Here is a 17418-nt window from a genome sequence, read left to right as displayed (position 1 = left end):
AGGACCCTAAAGCCTATAAACGTACACAGTCGTCAAGAATCTTTATTTCCATTTTCAATACATTATTCCTGTCTCAACTTGTATACGCAAGTCCTTTAATCTTTCTTAACGTCAATTTTATCCCCTCATTAAAGCTCAGTCTGAGGTCCGTCTGCTGTTTCTATTGTAATTTCAATTTTAGTTACTATTATTTTATTATTTGTCCTTTAATTTGTGTATTTATTTTCATGTTTTGAGTTTCTAATTTAGGTCTGGTTTGTTTATTCCAGGTTTACTTGTAAACTAGCATTGTTAATCCCCTGACCTCAACTAAAAAGCACTCCCTCTGATTTAAATGTACTTTACACATACAAGTTACTTGCCTGTTGTTCATATAATGACTCTGGTCAGCAAGCTCGGGGCAGTTCAGGGCAACTACCAAGAGTGTATGTTTAGTTGTTCCAACAGTGCCACAATGGGTTATTTATACACACATATACATCCCCCAGTTACTTGTAGTAAGCAACGGAGGGCAATATTTATATTAATACAAATATTTACATAGTTCAAATGAATTTCAGCTCTTGGACCAACTAGAGGAAGTAGCTCATTATACTGTGCTGTGTTTTATTTGTAAATGCAACACTCAAGTCACTGCATCCGAAGACCTACAAACATTCATAAGGCAGAACTCATGGTTTGTGATGCCCACGTCCTAATTAACGCAGTCAGATAAGAGGTTTTATGTGACAGCTTAAGTAGCCCGAGAGCTGCTTTTAATCAGATTATGGGTGAATTGTTAGCCTTTATGTAAGCACACTCCCTACAGTTACACAAATATTACAAACTGTCCAGGCGCACTGGAGCAAACAGGCCGCTTTGACCCTTCTGTCTTCAAAACATCAGCTATATTTGTTCAAGGTTTTATCTGACACCTCTGGACAAACTTATTTTTACTAATTCACATCAGCCTTTCTCAAACACACACAGTGTGACTGAACTGGAGTCAGAATCCATTCAGCAAACAGCACAGAGTTATTTAGTCCTGAAAAGCCTCTTGACTGCCCTCAGCATTTGGGTGGCACATTGCTGTTCCTCATCTAGCTGCCCCTTTATTAAACCTGCCATATAAGCTCCAAGGCAAGCAGGAGGAAAACAGAAACTGAACTTCTTTCAGAGGAATGTAATTACATTTCCACCTCATAAAAATACAGGTAAACATATCAGCAGCTACAGATGTGCCTAGAATTATGACTTATACTGACATCCAACCTGAAATTCTGCACAAATCTATTCTTTTGGTTTTCTTTATGCTAAGGTGAGAACCAAGAACAGAGGTGCAGTTTCTTTTTCTGATTGCGAGACGAATTTTGTCAAATTTGGTGGAGCATGAGCGAAAAACTAATACAAGACATTTTGGTGCTCCATGTAAAACTGCTAAACTGAGGATGCTCCAACTCCCTATTCATTGGTTTAGTATTTTATAGGTTTGTAAAGAAGTAGGTTTCACTTTTTACAAACACCATTCTGTAAGATCTGTTTAGATACACCGATGAATACAACATGTAATATTCCTGGTATCACTTTTATTAAGTCAAATAACGCACATAAATGACAACTGTTTGCAGACTTGACAAAGAAATCTTCGTGTGCTGTTTCACCCACCCATCAGGTCAGTGATGGTTTCCGAGCCCTGGCTGTGCTCCCTCCTCTCCGTCTCTAGCGCAGCCTGCAGGCTGATGCATTCCTTCTCCAGACTCAGCTTGCTGCGCTCCAGCAGGCAGCATTTGTCCTGCAGCTCGCGCACGTTGGCCTCCAGCTGCTGCAGCTGCTTGCTGCTCTCAGTTTGGGCTTTGCGGAGCCTCGTCGCCGCCTCCGTCTCGGCCCGCAACAACGTGTTGGCTTCTTCCAGCTAAGAGAAGAACACGTACACAAATCACACCAATATTTTCCCTTTAAAGGACTCCGAGTCCAACAAGGTGACTTGACAAGATCACAGTGATCTTTTCAGTCTGGCTGGACATCAAATATTAGCTTTTACTTTCAGCTGTTGTGACTGTTAATGTATTTGGTTTTACGTCTATTCAAGGCTTTTTATGTTATATGCTTGTAATCTGATGTCACAGAGCTCATCGTCCATGCTGACCACCCCCCCAACCTCACCAAACATACATCAAGGTAGGTAACCGACCTGTTTCTGGAGGTGAATGTTCTTCTCATTGGAAATGTGAGAGTTTTGGTTTCGCTTCTTCATGTCATCCAGCTGGTCTCTGAGGCTGTTGACTGCACAGATCCCAAGAACCAAGACAACAATTATTATGATGAAGTGTGTTTCAAGAAGTGAAATCACAATTTAAAACTGATAAAGTTTATTTAAATGCACCAAGTTCTTCATATACAAACTGTGCAAATGAAATATGGAAACAGAGCTTTAGTTTGGTTTAATAAAGACGCTGGAACCAAAAGTTATACAATATGAATATTACAAAAAAAGCCAGAGCACAGAAGAGAGTAGACCTGATGTGTTTGTATCAGTGTCTTTGTCCAGGTGATGGCAGTATTACCCACTTTATCTCAGTAAAGTCACCATGAATTTATATCATTGCAAAGCCAAAAGAAAACGTAAGAAGTTTCTGACTTTACACAAGAAGAGGGGGGTTGATTTTTACTGGATTCCTGTGTTCATTTTATTCTCTTGCTTTAATGCATCACTGCTGTCGAGTTTGAATCTGTTTCTTAAAACAAATGCATTTAATCAGCCTCATTTTTCTCACTCATGATAGAAGTATTATAATGTTTTGTCTTTTCAGTTCATGTAATCGATCACCTTAAACAAAGCTAACCTGCATGAAGGATGTTACACCGAGAATGTGTGCCGCTGTATTTTTTTTTACTTAAAAGCTAGTTAAAAAGCTTTAAAAGTTGTCTCTTAAGAGAAACGTCTCTTGCTAGAAAATATATTTTTCTGTGAAATGTAATCATTTCCAGTTGATAACTGGTGTTTAACTTCCTGTACAAAAGAAGTAAATCTTTTCAGCTCTGCTGCAGAATCCAGTGTGTCTCGTGTCACCTTCGTTCTCCAGACAGCGCTTCCTGTCGGCCTCGCTCTCAGCCTTGCGGTGGCTCTCCAGGCTTTTGTGCTGCAGCAGAGCCTTCTCCCTCTCCAGCTGCCTCAGACTCGACTCCAGGTTCTTTCTGCTGCTCACCTAAAAATCAATCATAAACGCCTTTGTTTAACATCTCCTGCGGGGATGGTTTCATGCTACTGTGATTCCATAATTCACTTTATGAGAAATTATCCCCAGAATCCAAATGGGCTTCAACACAAATTCAATCACAATAGACATTTTAATGTGGCCGTTAGAATTCAGCAGGCGCTCCAGCTGAACCTCCCTGGATACGAGACGCTGGTATTCAACCGGAAAGTGGACAAGTGTGGATAATAAGAATCATTATTCTGGCTCAAATAATAGAGTTTTTGGGAAACGCCCATTAAAATGTGTGAGGAAGAAAGAACTTCTAAAATCCCAGAGGGGTCGTGAACCAGCAGATATTGACGCCAGACAGACACAGAAATATTCAGGTAATTGGATGTTCCCTGTGATTAACTGACCTCTTCCTCAAGTTCTTTGGAGAGCTTTTCCAGACGAGTGGTGGTGGCCCTGCAGAAAAATACAAATGCTTAAAAATAATAATTTGGCCACCGCGCATAAGCAAATAAGTGGAGCAACATGATGTGGCTCTTATTCCTCATACACAATGTTCCCTACAGATCACCCACCTGTATTTTTGCTCTAGATCATCTTTGACTTGCTTGTCATTATTCATCTGCATCTCTAGGTGGCGAAGTTTCTTCTGCAGTGCTGCTGACTAAGGAGAGAAAGAAAGAAAGACTTCCAATTTATGCGCTATACACTAAAGTCAGAATTTAACACACACAGGGTAAGAAGACATGTAACATCAATAGCTAGCTAGACTTTGCAGTGACACGCACACTGTCTGAGCACTGGCAGAATGCCTGATGCTCCTTTATAGGAACTATCGGCCTTTATAAGGCCGATAATTAAAATAAATTTAAAAGTCAAGAAAAGACGACAGAAACACCCTTCAACCATGTTTTGAATGTTGTTGTCCTTGGTCAAAATAGCACAGAAACTATTTTCATGGTTAATGGTGTACAGTTTTTAGGGGCAGTCTTTTAGGACTATAAACATTCTTACAATTAGAAGTATCACAACAACCTTAAACCACCACATTAGTCACTTAAAGGTCAGTACTGAAATACAGCTTACTATACCTTTAATCACCTATATTTAGGCAACTGATTAGAAACAAAGCGAAAGTAAAACATAGGGTTTGTTTTGTTCCTCGTAATGGGGGCAGTCTTTTAGGACTGAAGTCAATAAAAGTTCTTCAGATTAGCGTTCGGCTCAGCCACTTATACTGAAAGCTGCTTAAGTCTCTGTGTGCGGCTGAGAACACTGAAATTCTAACAAAGTACAAATAAATCATGGGATCAGGGAAGAAATCCCCCTGTGAGTCATTTCCATCATAATCCTTGATGTCTTACAATGTGAAGTTGATCACAATGTCAACAGGCCTTTTCTGTGTGGTCATGTAAACTGATACCAGACTTATTTATTTCCTGAGGAGCTCGGTCCGGTATTAATGCAGTCGCTAAAGGTGCACCTGGCAGTTACTGCGTGTGGGAGTCAAAGTACTTACCTCCCCTTTTGAATTCTCATGAGCCACTGAGTTGTTGGAAGCATTTAATAACCTGAAGGAGGAAATGAATAAAATCAGCCCAAGGTCAAGGACACTAGAGCCAAAAATAAATCTATAAATTGTCTTCGTGGAACCACGGAGGTCCCTAAAATCATGGGAAATGAAGAGAATGGGATGATTTACTGGTCTTCTTTGAAGTAGGTGAAGCCAACAAAGGGTAACTGATTGCCGACAAATGCCTTAGGTGTGGGGAAGGTTTCTACATCGCCTTTGTCGTCTTCTATCTCATCAAAGTTGCTGGTGTCTATGTCACTGCTCAGCTCTGGGACCACAGGGGCAACCGCTGAGGCGAGAGAGAGATAAAGAGAGAGACAGGAAAAAGGTGAGAGTGAATTGGTGGAAAAAGGAAGCACTGTGTAAAAATATGTCAGTCTAATAAATCATTTTAATGTGCTCTCTGATCCAGCTGCTGTTCTGAAGGAATTCCTGCTAAAGTTTTAGATTAAAGACGATCAAGATTAAAGAAAAGGTTTGCAGGTGCTGTTATGCTGAATTATATTTCATTTAAATCTAATTTTGATATTTTTTAATGTTGTTTGATTGATAAAAACTGTGAGTTGAGGGTGTGACCGTTTTTGGCTTCTGAAGTAGAGCATGCCAGAAAAAAATTGGAGTACATCTGCTAAAATTTAAGAGCTCTCACAGGACAACAACAACAACAACAAAAAAAATTACTCATCTGCGGGAGCTGCGTTCTATATTTGGTCACAAATTCTGACTTTCTCCTGAATTACACTTAGGAATGATAATTTTGTATGCTTGATGCATTTCTGGCAGGTATGGCCAAAGAAAGACAAAATCTGCTGTGCCCAAAAGAGATATCCACAAGGTAAACAACTCAGAGGTGTTACTCTGCACACAGAGTAAAGTGGAAGGAAAGGTGAAATTTGATTTTAGATGTAGGAGAACAAAATAAAGTATTGTGCAGAATTTAAATGTAATGGTTTTTGAAATTGTTTTGGAAAGTGCACAATGGGCTTTGCTGGAAGCTGAGCACTCATCTACAGTATATTCTACGTTCATTTCTACTGTTCTTCAATTTAGTAGTGGAAAATCCACTTGCTCTTATTTTAAAAGTTCAGTCGCTGTTAACCATCTAGCCTCTCACTTCCCAACGGCCGGCACGCTGGGCAGTTCATTGTCATGGCAGCCTTTGATGCAATTAAGCTGCTTTTTCTTGCAGACAGACAGACTCAAACTCAACAGTCTTGGACTTGCTGCTGGTGACAGCAGTCCTCCTGCTCTGGACATCTGCAGCAAGCCAGAACCTGCAGGAGGTGGAGGTCTAGTTCTGCTCTGTACAAGTACTTTGCAAATAAAAATACCCATGTGATCTGCGCATGCACTTACCCAACCACCAAACACATGGTGCTAAACGAAATACACTTCATATTGAGAAAAAACTAAAACATGTATCATAATGAATGATCATAGGTAGCAGAACAAAGGTTGTATACTAACTGTCTCTGATGGTGTCAAAGGTCCACTGGTCATTTTTGAAGAAAGGATGTCGCTTGATTTCCTCCACGCCGTTTCTGCCTAATCGCACCTCCCTCAAAACAAAAGCAGACAATGAGTTGATTGAATTGGACCTTTGTCCTTAGTTAGAGGTGACTGGGAATAAATCAACTAAGTCATACAAACCTTTATAACCTTAAATATTAAGAGACAAACACACAGATAAGCGTAAGTGTGCTGTTGTATCAACATATTATGTAATCTCTAAGTATTGCCACACAAAAAAAGAAACCTTGTGCTTACGTCTGGGACCAGCATGAAGAAACTACAGCTTAGATATATATATATATATATAAAAAACATCCCCATGAAAGACAAAGTGGTTTGTGGGTTGACAGACAGATGGAGATGGACAGTTGTGTATAAGAGGAAGAGTTTGAGAGATAACATAAGACTGCTATTGAGGTTCCCCCTGTTACTCTCTCCAAGAAAATACACAGGTGCATTTTCCAAAATGTCAAACCCCCTGACATCTTCTTCTTGTAAGATCATACCTGTCAGTCAGGAAGGCACAGATGATATTCTTGGCATTGTTGGAGATCTCCACATCATCTGGAAAATTGAGGGAGTTCTTGTGGTCCATGATTTTACTGTATGTTCCCACCAAAGAGTCTGCGTAGAACGGCGTGTCACCTAAAAGTGAGCAAGCAACACTGAAATAAATTGAGAGACATAAACATCAACACATACGAGTTAAATTATTTTATGAAATGTTCACCGACCGACGAGCAACTCGTAAATGAAGACCCCTACGGACCACCAGTCGCATTCTCTCCCATAATAGCCATCTCCTCCCTGGGATTTTAGCACTTCTGGCGAGATGTAGTCTGGAGTCCCAACAGCTGTGTCACAGTGCACCATGCCGGTCTGCAACATAAATCCAGAGATCATTATATGTTTAGTACCCTACAGGTATGGTTTGATTTATATGGGCATAAGCTAAAGCAGAGTGTTGATCCAAATTTAAGAGACTACTAAAAACTAATCCTTCCAGGTGAAGGCAGAAGCAGAGCTCACTGTAACAGCTTAGTTATTAAAGTGGACTTGTTATATTTTTATTCTTGGACTACACTAGAGTAGCTAAATCAAGCCATTTTAACCCCTTCCCCTCTCTCTTTAAGCCAACTTTCTTCAGCCAAAGAAACAGTTTGGACAGCAGGGGGTCCCTGAGATGATCACATAAAAATATTGTTTTTCACAGACATCATAGAGAGTAGAGAGAAGAAGAAAAGAAAACTGCTGAAGCTAAACATTTATAGCAATCCAAAGTCTGAGGTTTAGCTTTATTTCTTCTCTTTGGATTTTTTATTAGTGTTTTATATATAACGCTTTTGCACTCTCACAATACAAAGCCCTCAACTATGCGTCTATAGCACTTTGACTGTCTTTTTATTATAAACTGTATTATTATTATTCATTATCCTACTCCAAGTGTCAGCACAGCATCTATCCATCTCATACACTGACATCAGTATTTTCAAGCATTTTAATGATGATAATCTACCACTGCAACACCACATTAAAAAGAGAAGTCATCAACAGCTCCTCTTTGAAATAAAGTATGGGCCTAAAAAACCAAACCAAACCAAAACAAAATAAATCCAACTCTTATCTTTGCCAAAATAGTCTGCTCTAATATACTGGTTTATGCACAAAAAAAAACATTTATTAACTGGGCTTCACTACATCATTATAAGCATCTCAGAATCATTAAAAAGCTGCACCAAATGCAGCCCTGGACCTTTCACGGCTTCACCCACGGAGCCACATGTGAGAACAAAAATGTTCAATGCAGTCGCAGCGGACTTTAACCTGCCAGCTCTCTGAGCAAAGCTGCTGTAATGTCTCCACTTAAGAAAAGGGCAGGTGATAGTATGATGGAGCAGAAAGTGAGCTTCATTTGTGCTGTCTGACGCACGCCCCATCCAGGTACCCTTGTAGTTACACTACTGAATTGTTACTTGTTTCCATCATATGCAATAAGCCTCAGGCCATATCTAGAGGTTACTTGTCTAAACTGAAGCATTTCTAGTTTGGCATTTGTTGTGTTTGTAACCTGGTAGGAAACTCTGCTGGCAGCAGAGACTCAGGTTTTACACTTTTACTCACCGAGTCCATTTTCATGCAAGTGCCAAAGTCAGCCAGCTTCAGGTGTCCGAGTCTGTCCAGCAGCATGTTGTCTGGCTTCACATCGCGGTGAATGAAGCCCATGGAGTGAATGGCGTCCAGGGCCATCACCACCTCCGCTGTGTAGAACTTGGCCCACTTCTCCGGTACATCATAGGTGCTGGTGAGGTTAACCAGGTCGCCTCCTGGCATGTACTCCATCACCATGTAGAGGTAGTGGTCATCTTGGAAGGCAGAGCACAACTAAAAACAATTTTGAGGTTTAATAAATTAACATATAAAACACATATTTTGCAGAAAATGTATTTCTTTGTTCTAAGTAAAACAAAGGATCCAAAGTAATCCAACTGGCAACACGTTCCCAGTGAATATTCCAATTAATGCACACGAAAGCTTTTTAAAAGCTGATCAGCAACTTAAATGCTGTACCTGCACAACCCAGGGACTGTTGGAAAAAGCCATGATATCTCTCTCTTCCCAGAAGAATGCTGAGTCTGAGCGTTTTATCATCTCAAATTTGCTGAGCAGCTTCATTGCGTAGACCTTCTGTGAGGCTTTATGTCTGACCTGAACAACAGGAAGATAAAGTTTAGAGATTCTCCAAAGTCTAATCTTACTCTATGAGAAAAGTTTGATGAAATGTACAAGAAAAGATACAATTACAATCACAACAGATAATTCATGAGTACATGTGCCACTTTCAGATTACAATACAATTAATGTAGACTTTTTTCTTTTTTTTTTAATTTATTTATTTTTTTATTCCCAGAGTGCATGCTTAGTTGTGGTTTGTAGAGTTTTCAAAAGTAAAATGGGGGCAGAGGCCTCAAGTATCAGGTTTCTCTTGTGGAACCGGCTCAGTGTGTGAGTTCAGGATACAGGCATGCCCTCTACTTTAAAGACTCAGCTTTCCTTTTTGATAAAGCTTATGTGTAGGGTTGCATCCTTTGGTTATGCTGATATAGGCTCAAGCTGTAGAGGGAACCCATTGCCTCTCCGTGTATTCATATGACACCACTACAGAACATAATTTGTGTTTTTGGTTGTTGGTTCTAAGTGTTCATCTTTTCACCGTCCACTCTCCCTTCAGCATAAGCAGCTGAGGTAGATGACTGGTTTACGGTGTCAGTTTGCACAGCAAACCTCGTCATGCAGAGAAAAGGATTATGGAAGTGAACAGGCATTTAAAAAGCTCTTTTCTGATCTTACTAACCACTCAAAGTCTTTTAGAATACAAGCCACAATTAACCGCACATTCATGCACTTCGAGCACTTGTATCTGCCTCACATCCACAGCCAATGTAGAATCACAAATAAACATAACATGTACTTCTTTGGACTGTGGGAGGAAGCCAGGGTACTTGAGGTAATAGGCTAAGGGAGAACATTCAAACTCCACACAGAACTATTCAACTATGCAGGAGATTCAAACCATGAACATTCATGCTATGAGGTAACAGTGCTAACCATGACTGTGGCAATACAAGCAGTAGATACTTTTGACATGCACTTCTCCAAAGTTAGAATCGTTTTGATGGTATGATGGATCCTTGATGGACGACTATACCACTTGTTTTTTTTATAGTTGCTTTTACAAAGCAACTATAAAAACAAAAACAGTGTTACCTGTTCATATGATCAGTACTTACCAGTTGCACTTCACCAAATGCTCCTCGGCCAATCACTTTAACTCTGTCAAAGTCTTCAGACTTCATCTGCAGATCTCGAATCTGGCCAATGACTTTCTCATCTGAAGCAAAAGTTTATTGACAGGACAGAGGAAATGAACGTGCATTAGTGTTGTAAATACAACGCAATTATTTAAGTGAACATCCTCTATATATTTATCCATCCATTTTCTACTACTTATCCAGGTAATGTTCCAACAATTTAAGCTGAGATGCTCAGACTTCCCAGAAGACATATATAAAGATAGATATAGCCACGGTTTTATCACCCATTGATTCACATGATAATGACTGATCCATAAAATGATAGACCCTGTGAAGTATATCCAGTTTTACTATTCTCTGTCTAACGAGTTTCATAGACAATAGTACTCTAATGACTACTAGAATTTACAAAATGAACATAATCTTATGTTAAATAACCTTTGAAAGTAGCAATCAAGAACAAACTCATTAGGAAGGCATTTATTGATTAATACAGCAAAGAGGCAGTATTTTATACCGAACCTTTTACATAAAGTGATGATTTGACTGGTTTTGATAATCAGCCTTTTCTGAATAATTGAGCTGTTCACCTTCTAGATAATCATCTCTCATTAAGCTACTCACATCTGTTTAAGAAGGTCTCAATGTTTTTGTTCTTTCGTAGTGCAGGGTAGCCCAAGTCTAAGACCAGCGCATTCATGGAGTCCTGCAAAAAAAGAGAAAAAAAAAACCCCAAAACATTAATAATAAGCTCTAAGAGATCTATAAAAAAACCCTCCACAACACAGTGGAAATGCTTTGCAGGAAGGTGTTATGAAACCACAATGACACTGCACTGTTAAATAAATCAAAATCAACAAATGTACAGCAAAGGCACTAATGTGCTTTGAAGCAGTTCGAGGGGGTCACATGATTATCTAGAGGATTAACAATTCGGTTGTTCAGTGATGATGCGACGAATCCTACTTCCGGGCCTAAAGTAGTCTGCGTTTAATATGGCTTTTGTGTTGTTAACATGTTTAATGTTTTGTATTTTCTTCTATTTGATCTCAAAAAGCTCCTAAAACAGTCAGTGATCCCTGTTGACCTCCCTCAGCTTTTATGACCGCTAATCATTTGTTTAAGCTCAGTTTTTAAAACCTTAGGATGTAACTACAGCCCAGCCCATGCAGCAGTATATGAATGACTAACCTCACTGGTTTGATTTTTTCCCTCGTATCTTTTCTTTGGCTTTTCATCAAGTCTGTCTTTGTACGGACCGGCATTGTTCTCCTTCATTTTGTACATACCTTTTTGGGGGGCAAAGAAAAAGCAAGAATTTATTGGAACCGAAGAATGAACGTTTTGCGGTGCTGCAAATGCTTGCATTTGATGCGGTACTTGGATTGTTTTGCCACGAGTTCCCGGCATGCAATGCACGAAAGTCACGTGGTCTGTCAATCTCTATTGTGGATGGATTATCTCAGTTGTTCTCCTGGCTGAAGTTTGGTCCTTTTACAGCATCCTGCCATGCGATTACATTTGTTCCTGACCACCGAGAACACTCACGTTAACTTTTATCGAGTGGGAAAAAAGTTAGCTTGTTTATATTATGCTAACATAGCTGTGTCGCTAGCGGTCACATAGCACATCATTATATACCAGCTAGCCCAACTTCAGTAACCCTACAAACGTCACTGCTGTTTAGTTTTCTGTCTTCATTTATGTTAGAAGTGATAGCAGAGCTGTACGTTTTAATTTGTTTCCAAAACCCCGCAGTCAGGACATGCTATATTGTATTTAGATAGAAGCTAGCGAGCTAACTCCCTGCTAACTTCTAACTCCGTTGAATGTCATAAATTCCGTTTTCATGGATGCCTGGATGTTAAACTCAATTGTTACACCTGGTAGAGCAGAACGCTGATCATTTTATTAAAGATGAAAGACTTTAGACAGTTTTTCAACTCTCAGTAATGCCACAGTGATCGTTTGATATATGGACCTGCAGCGGAGTTTAGACCCAGACACGGCTAGTGACGTCAGACTGAACAACCGGATGGGATTCAGTAGAGCTGGGCGATATGAGATTTTTTCATATCACGATATGTTTTTTTCATTTCAGGCGATAACGATATCTATCACGATATAAGCCAAATAACTATATTTGTAAGATTTAAATGTGCCGTTGCTCACAAGTAAAATGTGAAATAATCAGCAGCTTGTTTTTATTTAAATATTTATTTCCCATAATAAGTTCAACAGGGTAGATGTACTTAAGGAACATGAGACTTTTTCAGATAAATAAAGGCAAATATTGCAAACTACACAAAAGGCAGCCACTAAAGCGTTTAAGTTTCAAAATAGAACAAACAAAACAGACTAAATTGTCAATTCCACTTAGAAACAAAATATTAATTCTAAAAATAAATCTTAGTTTGTTTTACAGAAGAACAGACAAAACTGACTAACTTTTGTCAATATCAAATAAACTGAGAACTAAAAGGAAATTCTCAATCTCTCCTTGTTGTATAGCTGAGCTTTTCAAACACTTTTAACAGTTACTTTAGTCTGACAAAAGCCGAATGACGAATTAGCGCTTCCAGTCAGAGACTGAGGCTACGTCCACACGTACACGGGTATTTTTGAAAACGGAGATTTTCCGTTTTCGTTTTAAAAAAATAATCCCGTCCACACATAAAGGCAGAAATGAAGGAAAACGCTGCTATGAACATGCCAAAGCAGCAGGTGGAGCTAGATTCCTAACCGTGCCGAAATGTTGGCCAATCAGAAGTCTAGAAGCCTCGGTGGGAAAAAGTAAACAAAGCTGGGGCATAGAAGCAGAACCGAGTCGTATGTGTGGACGGACAGTAACTGTGTGTATATGTAAGCATTTAAACACTGCAGAGAGTAGAATTAACAGTAACAGTATTGTAGAAATTCATTTCACCGAAACAATAACGTGGCGCACAGTGTGACGCATGCACCAGTTTATTGTATTTCCAGACTTGCTTTCGGCACAATTTACAGTGCACGCTACTCTGTTTTTTGTCAGACTTGAAATAGCCGAAATACCTTCACACTACGGAACTTCTATGGCTCTTCCGTTCGACAATCTCTCCGGCATTGGAACCATCATCTGTTTTCTCTTCGGTCACGCTCGGTTGATTTTTCTAGTCGGCACACTCATTTCCTCCATTACGCGCTGGCTCCATTACCCGCTGGCTGTTTCCCAAACAAACACACGTGCGGCTTGGCACTTGTGCTGTACGTAACAAGTCACGCGGACGTGACGCTGCGGCTGTGATTGGTTCGGCTCTGCGCTACTTAATTTGGATTGGCTGACCTTTTTTTTTTTTTTTTTTTTTTTTGAGGACAAGAGCGGCGAAGTCTATCGCGATAGCTTAATTTCTCTATCGAGTAAAAGTTATATCGCGATACATATCGTTATCGTTCTATCGCCCAGCTCTAGGATTCAGGATATGGTGGCATGCTGTCTGTCCTTCCTCCCCTCAGCAACAGCATTTTCAAACTTGTCACCTCTATGGAAACATTAGTCACAGTGCTGTTGCAAAACAAATCAAGCCATCATAAACGGCGCATGGATGGTAAAAGGCTGCGTCACACAGCAAGTCACTGTGTTTTTGCATGAAATGAGACTAGTCATGAGCTGCCAGGAAGTCTGTTGTTTGCATCAGCACTGATTTTTCACACATGATGCAGATGATGTGACGTGTGAGCACTCACAGATTAGGTGTCAAAACAAAAAGTGCATTCAAAATTTCCATAATTTGCCATTTACCAGTTTTTTTTTTCTTTTTCTCACTGAGATATAAGTCATTTGGCTGCACTTATTTTAAGGAAGTATGAACTATAAAAGAAATGTGTCATAATCAGTCAATACCAGCTTATTTTTATCCCCTTATCATCACGACACAGCCACTGGTAATGAATTAATCCGAAAGATGAACCATAAAACAAAATTAAAAATATGAAATCTAGTTTCAAAATTAAAAAATAAAAATGTATCTAATGTAGGGGAGACCATAAATTCATGAGGGAATCTGGACCTGAGCAATTTAAACAAACAAACAAACAAAAAACCTGTATGGAGTATCTTTTGTTTTCTTTATTTGGTGCTTTAAATTTTTTACTTCCTTAGCAATAATATGCTGTTTTGGGTGCATTATGAAATGATACATTGTTAGTATTGCCTAACTGCTTTTGCACACATGTATCAAATTAAAAGTAACCCACACTGATAGTAAATAGAAAATATTCATCAGCAATCGCTTTAAAAATGTTTTTTTTCCCCTGCAAGCCAAAAGCCAACTGTATTTTTGATTGTTTTGGATTTTGAATCTAAATTTGTGACAGAGAGATGCTACAATGCATCTGAGTTTGTGTGTAAATAACAAACATTTAAACAATAGGAGCATAAAACAACCAAAATAAGAATGAGTAATGTAAAAAAAATAAATAAATAAAAATAAAGGTAGAAAAAACTAAAAGGAATATATTACATTACAGCATAAAGGTCAGCAGTTCTTTCATCCATTGTCCATTATACTTAAAAAAAAAAAAAAAAAAAAAAAAAGACCTTATGAGTCACATCTGTGGGCAGATTACTCCAGAGATTTGTTCCATAAAAAAAAGAAAAAGAAAAAAGCATATGTAAATATAGTGAGCAGAGTTCAACAAACAAATGAATAAAAATAAGATAATAAAAATAAGTGAAAGTCCACAGTCTCAAAGTTGGATGTCCATTTCCCCAATGTTTTCTGGTTTTTATTGTTTGAAATTCTCAGAGAGGAGGGTATTTGTTCCACTTCACATATTTCGTGAATTATTTTTGACCTTTCAAAGACTTAAAGAATATCCAAAAACAACAATTTTCTTGGTCAATGGGCTTTTTATTTGTTTGTTTAACCGGCACAGATAATAACAGAACTTGACTGCAGGATAGTTCACATGTTCTCTGATGACTACTAATTAACAACTTTTTAAATTTCTGAAAAGAAACTCCTTCGCCTTCAAAAGTGTTAAAAGATAACTCCCAGGTTCTTCGGAAAGGGTTTTAAGGAGATCCATATTAGTATCTTTCAGGCCGTCCAGTAAGCCCTTTAAAGCCATGGTTTTGTTTCCCAGCAGCACATTAATCTGAAAATCATTTGTACAGCATTTACTAAACCTAAGGGAGCAAAACCAAAAGGCTAGGCTGAGATGGGACCTCAGAGGGACCTCACATGACCTAAATAAGCAGCTAATGAGCATCCATCCTATTTGGAAAGCTTCTAAAAATAAATAAATAAAAAAAATTTTTTTTCAAGCATCTTCCATTCCAATAAAGGCAACATGCTAACTTAAAGCAAATCCAAATTCAACATTACAGACCACTGACCGCCTTTCTAAGGACAGTTTATGTTCTGTCTATTTTCTCACCACTGCACAGAACGAAAACAGTTCCACATCAATGCAACCCAGCGAGTCTGAATGAAAAGGGCCAACTTCCCCTCAGCATTTCATTCAACACAACAGTGCTCAACTTGACTGACTGGATACACAAACAGCAACTACATACAGAAGAAAATTGTTTTAACTGAAAGCTGTGTTCCTCGAGAGAGACAGACTGTGGAGCAGTGACTCATTTTTCCATCAGCAGCTGCCTTCTTGATTCTCTGATATTCTTCTGATAAATGATGAACACGCTGTTTCTATAACCCTTGGAAAAGAGGCGGTCCCAGAGATAAAGTCACCTCCACATACACGCCACACAGTCATAGGCTCAGACCTGCATTTACCACACTCATAGTGCTGAACACCCTCATAGTATTTATAGGCATGTGATGATGATTATTATTATTATTATTATTATTATTATTATTACAGCATGTAAAGTCAAAGGAGCTTGCAAAGAAAAGCGTCTGGACTTCTTTAAGTTGCTTGAAGACGTTTCACCTCTCATCCGAGAAGCTTCTTCAGTTCTAAGGTCAAATGGTGGAGAGTCCCAGATATAAACCTAGTGGGAGTAACCCCCCACAGAGGGACAAAAGGACCCCCTGATGATCCTCTAATCGCCTCACAGACATACAGCATGTAAATAGCATACAAAGTGCTTCACAACTTTTGGAAAATTCACACAAAGACACATCCCAACCTACAGTATATAAATTCATACCTGTTTACAGAGTCTCAGCTGTGATTAAAAAATTGACTACAATTTTAAATATGGGGACCGTTTCCAATAGTTGGATAAAAGTCCTTAGCGGCCGATGACTTCCTTAAGTCTAGACTCCATGGACATAAGTGTTTGGATGTTCAGTCAGGCTATCTTCAGTTGGTGTTCGTTTATGGGTATCTTTGCCTTCGGTTTTATGTTCAGTAACTGAAAAGCATGTGCTCCTGGCTGAGAACAGATGACTGACTTGGCCAATGAAGATTGTTTTGCAATGAGAAATTCTTTGGTTGTTTTTGCAATATACTTTGGTATATACATTGTCACAAACACTAGTAACTTTGCTTCCACCGTATCTGAGAGCTGATGTGGCATGCTTCTGTTCTCAAGTGGTTCCTTTCCTCCTAACTGCATGTTCGTATATGCATATTCTCTTGTTCATACTGGTTGGGACAAAGGCTGTGAGAATCTCAGAGTAGTTGCTTCGAGAAAATTAGAGAGACTAATTTAAAGAGAGGTATATTCAGTGACTGAGGCCATTAGGAAAGTATTTACCAATGTCATAAAGTAAGGGGGGCATGGGTTTGTCCCCCCCTCCAATAGGCTTCTATACAACCAAATTTCTGAGGAAATAGGAACAAGAGGAGTCACCCCATGCTGGCACTACACGCCTATCTTGTGTAGCAGCTCTACCACTTACAGGTATTTGAGAAAGTGTGTGAACAGCTGAATAAAACAAACCCAACATTAGACACACTCATTCTTGTTCTTCCTCTGACACACACAGTCTGATTCGTGGACATTCCTGAAAAATGTGTGGCAGGCAACAAACAAAGCAGCTGATGAGTATTTACCCCAAACTAAACAGTGGCCAGTACATTATTACTCACAGATGTATTTCAGTTATTCTTGTGACATCTGATTACCTCAAACAAAACAAAACAAAAAAAAATTCTGTGATGCGTGTTGTCCTGTTATATTCTTATTTTTCCCCGACAGGAAGAAAAGCTGGGCACTGTACTGCAGTATCGCAGACATTTCATAAGTATGACCCAGGGCAATGCAGGGAAACCATTAAATAAGCAAAGGACGGACTGTTGCTAACCTCTAATCGTTACAGCGTGTAACAGTAAGAAAGTCATCTATCAACTTTTGTCAGCTATGCATTCCTCAACGGTCAATAAG

At 39.1% G+C, this 17418-nt stretch overlaps 1 protein-coding gene across 1 annotated transcript in view; it reads right to left on the bottom strand.

Annotated features, from left to right (window-relative positions):
* rock2a (rho-associated, coiled-coil containing protein kinase 2a) overlaps positions 1–17418 on the bottom strand; it is a 45417-nt gene that overhangs the window by 12827 nt on the left and 15172 nt on the right. The window contains exons 2-15 of the mRNA XM_085379221.1: positions 10707–10788; positions 10059–10159; positions 8839–8976; positions 8392–8652; positions 7005–7149; positions 6777–6915; positions 6226–6317; positions 4888–5047; positions 4705–4756; positions 3761–3849; positions 3593–3641; positions 3050–3185; positions 2171–2262; positions 1645–1891 (exon numbers count right to left, since the gene is read on the bottom strand). Of these exons, the coding sequence (XP_085235347.1) occupies positions 1645–1891; positions 2171–2262; positions 3050–3185; positions 3593–3641; positions 3761–3849; positions 4705–4756; positions 4888–5047; positions 6226–6317; positions 6777–6915; positions 7005–7149; positions 8392–8652; positions 8839–8976; positions 10059–10159; positions 10707–10788 (1783 nt within the window). The remainder of the gene's footprint in view (positions 1–1644; positions 1892–2170; positions 2263–3049; positions 3186–3592; positions 3642–3760; positions 3850–4704; positions 4757–4887; positions 5048–6225; positions 6318–6776; positions 6916–7004; positions 7150–8391; positions 8653–8838; positions 8977–10058; positions 10160–10706; positions 10789–17418) is intronic.

The sequence above is a fragment of the Diplotaxodon limnothrissa genome, linkage group LG19 (genome assembly GCF_057381915.1).
Source record: "Diplotaxodon limnothrissa isolate DT_005_m linkage group LG19, D_limnothrissa_male_GT1.1, whole genome shotgun sequence".
NCBI lineage: Eukaryota > Metazoa > Chordata > Actinopteri > Cichliformes > Cichlidae > Diplotaxodon > Diplotaxodon limnothrissa.
The sequence above is the reverse complement of the archived record's forward strand: the minus strand, read 5'-3'. Positions and strand labels throughout refer to the sequence as shown.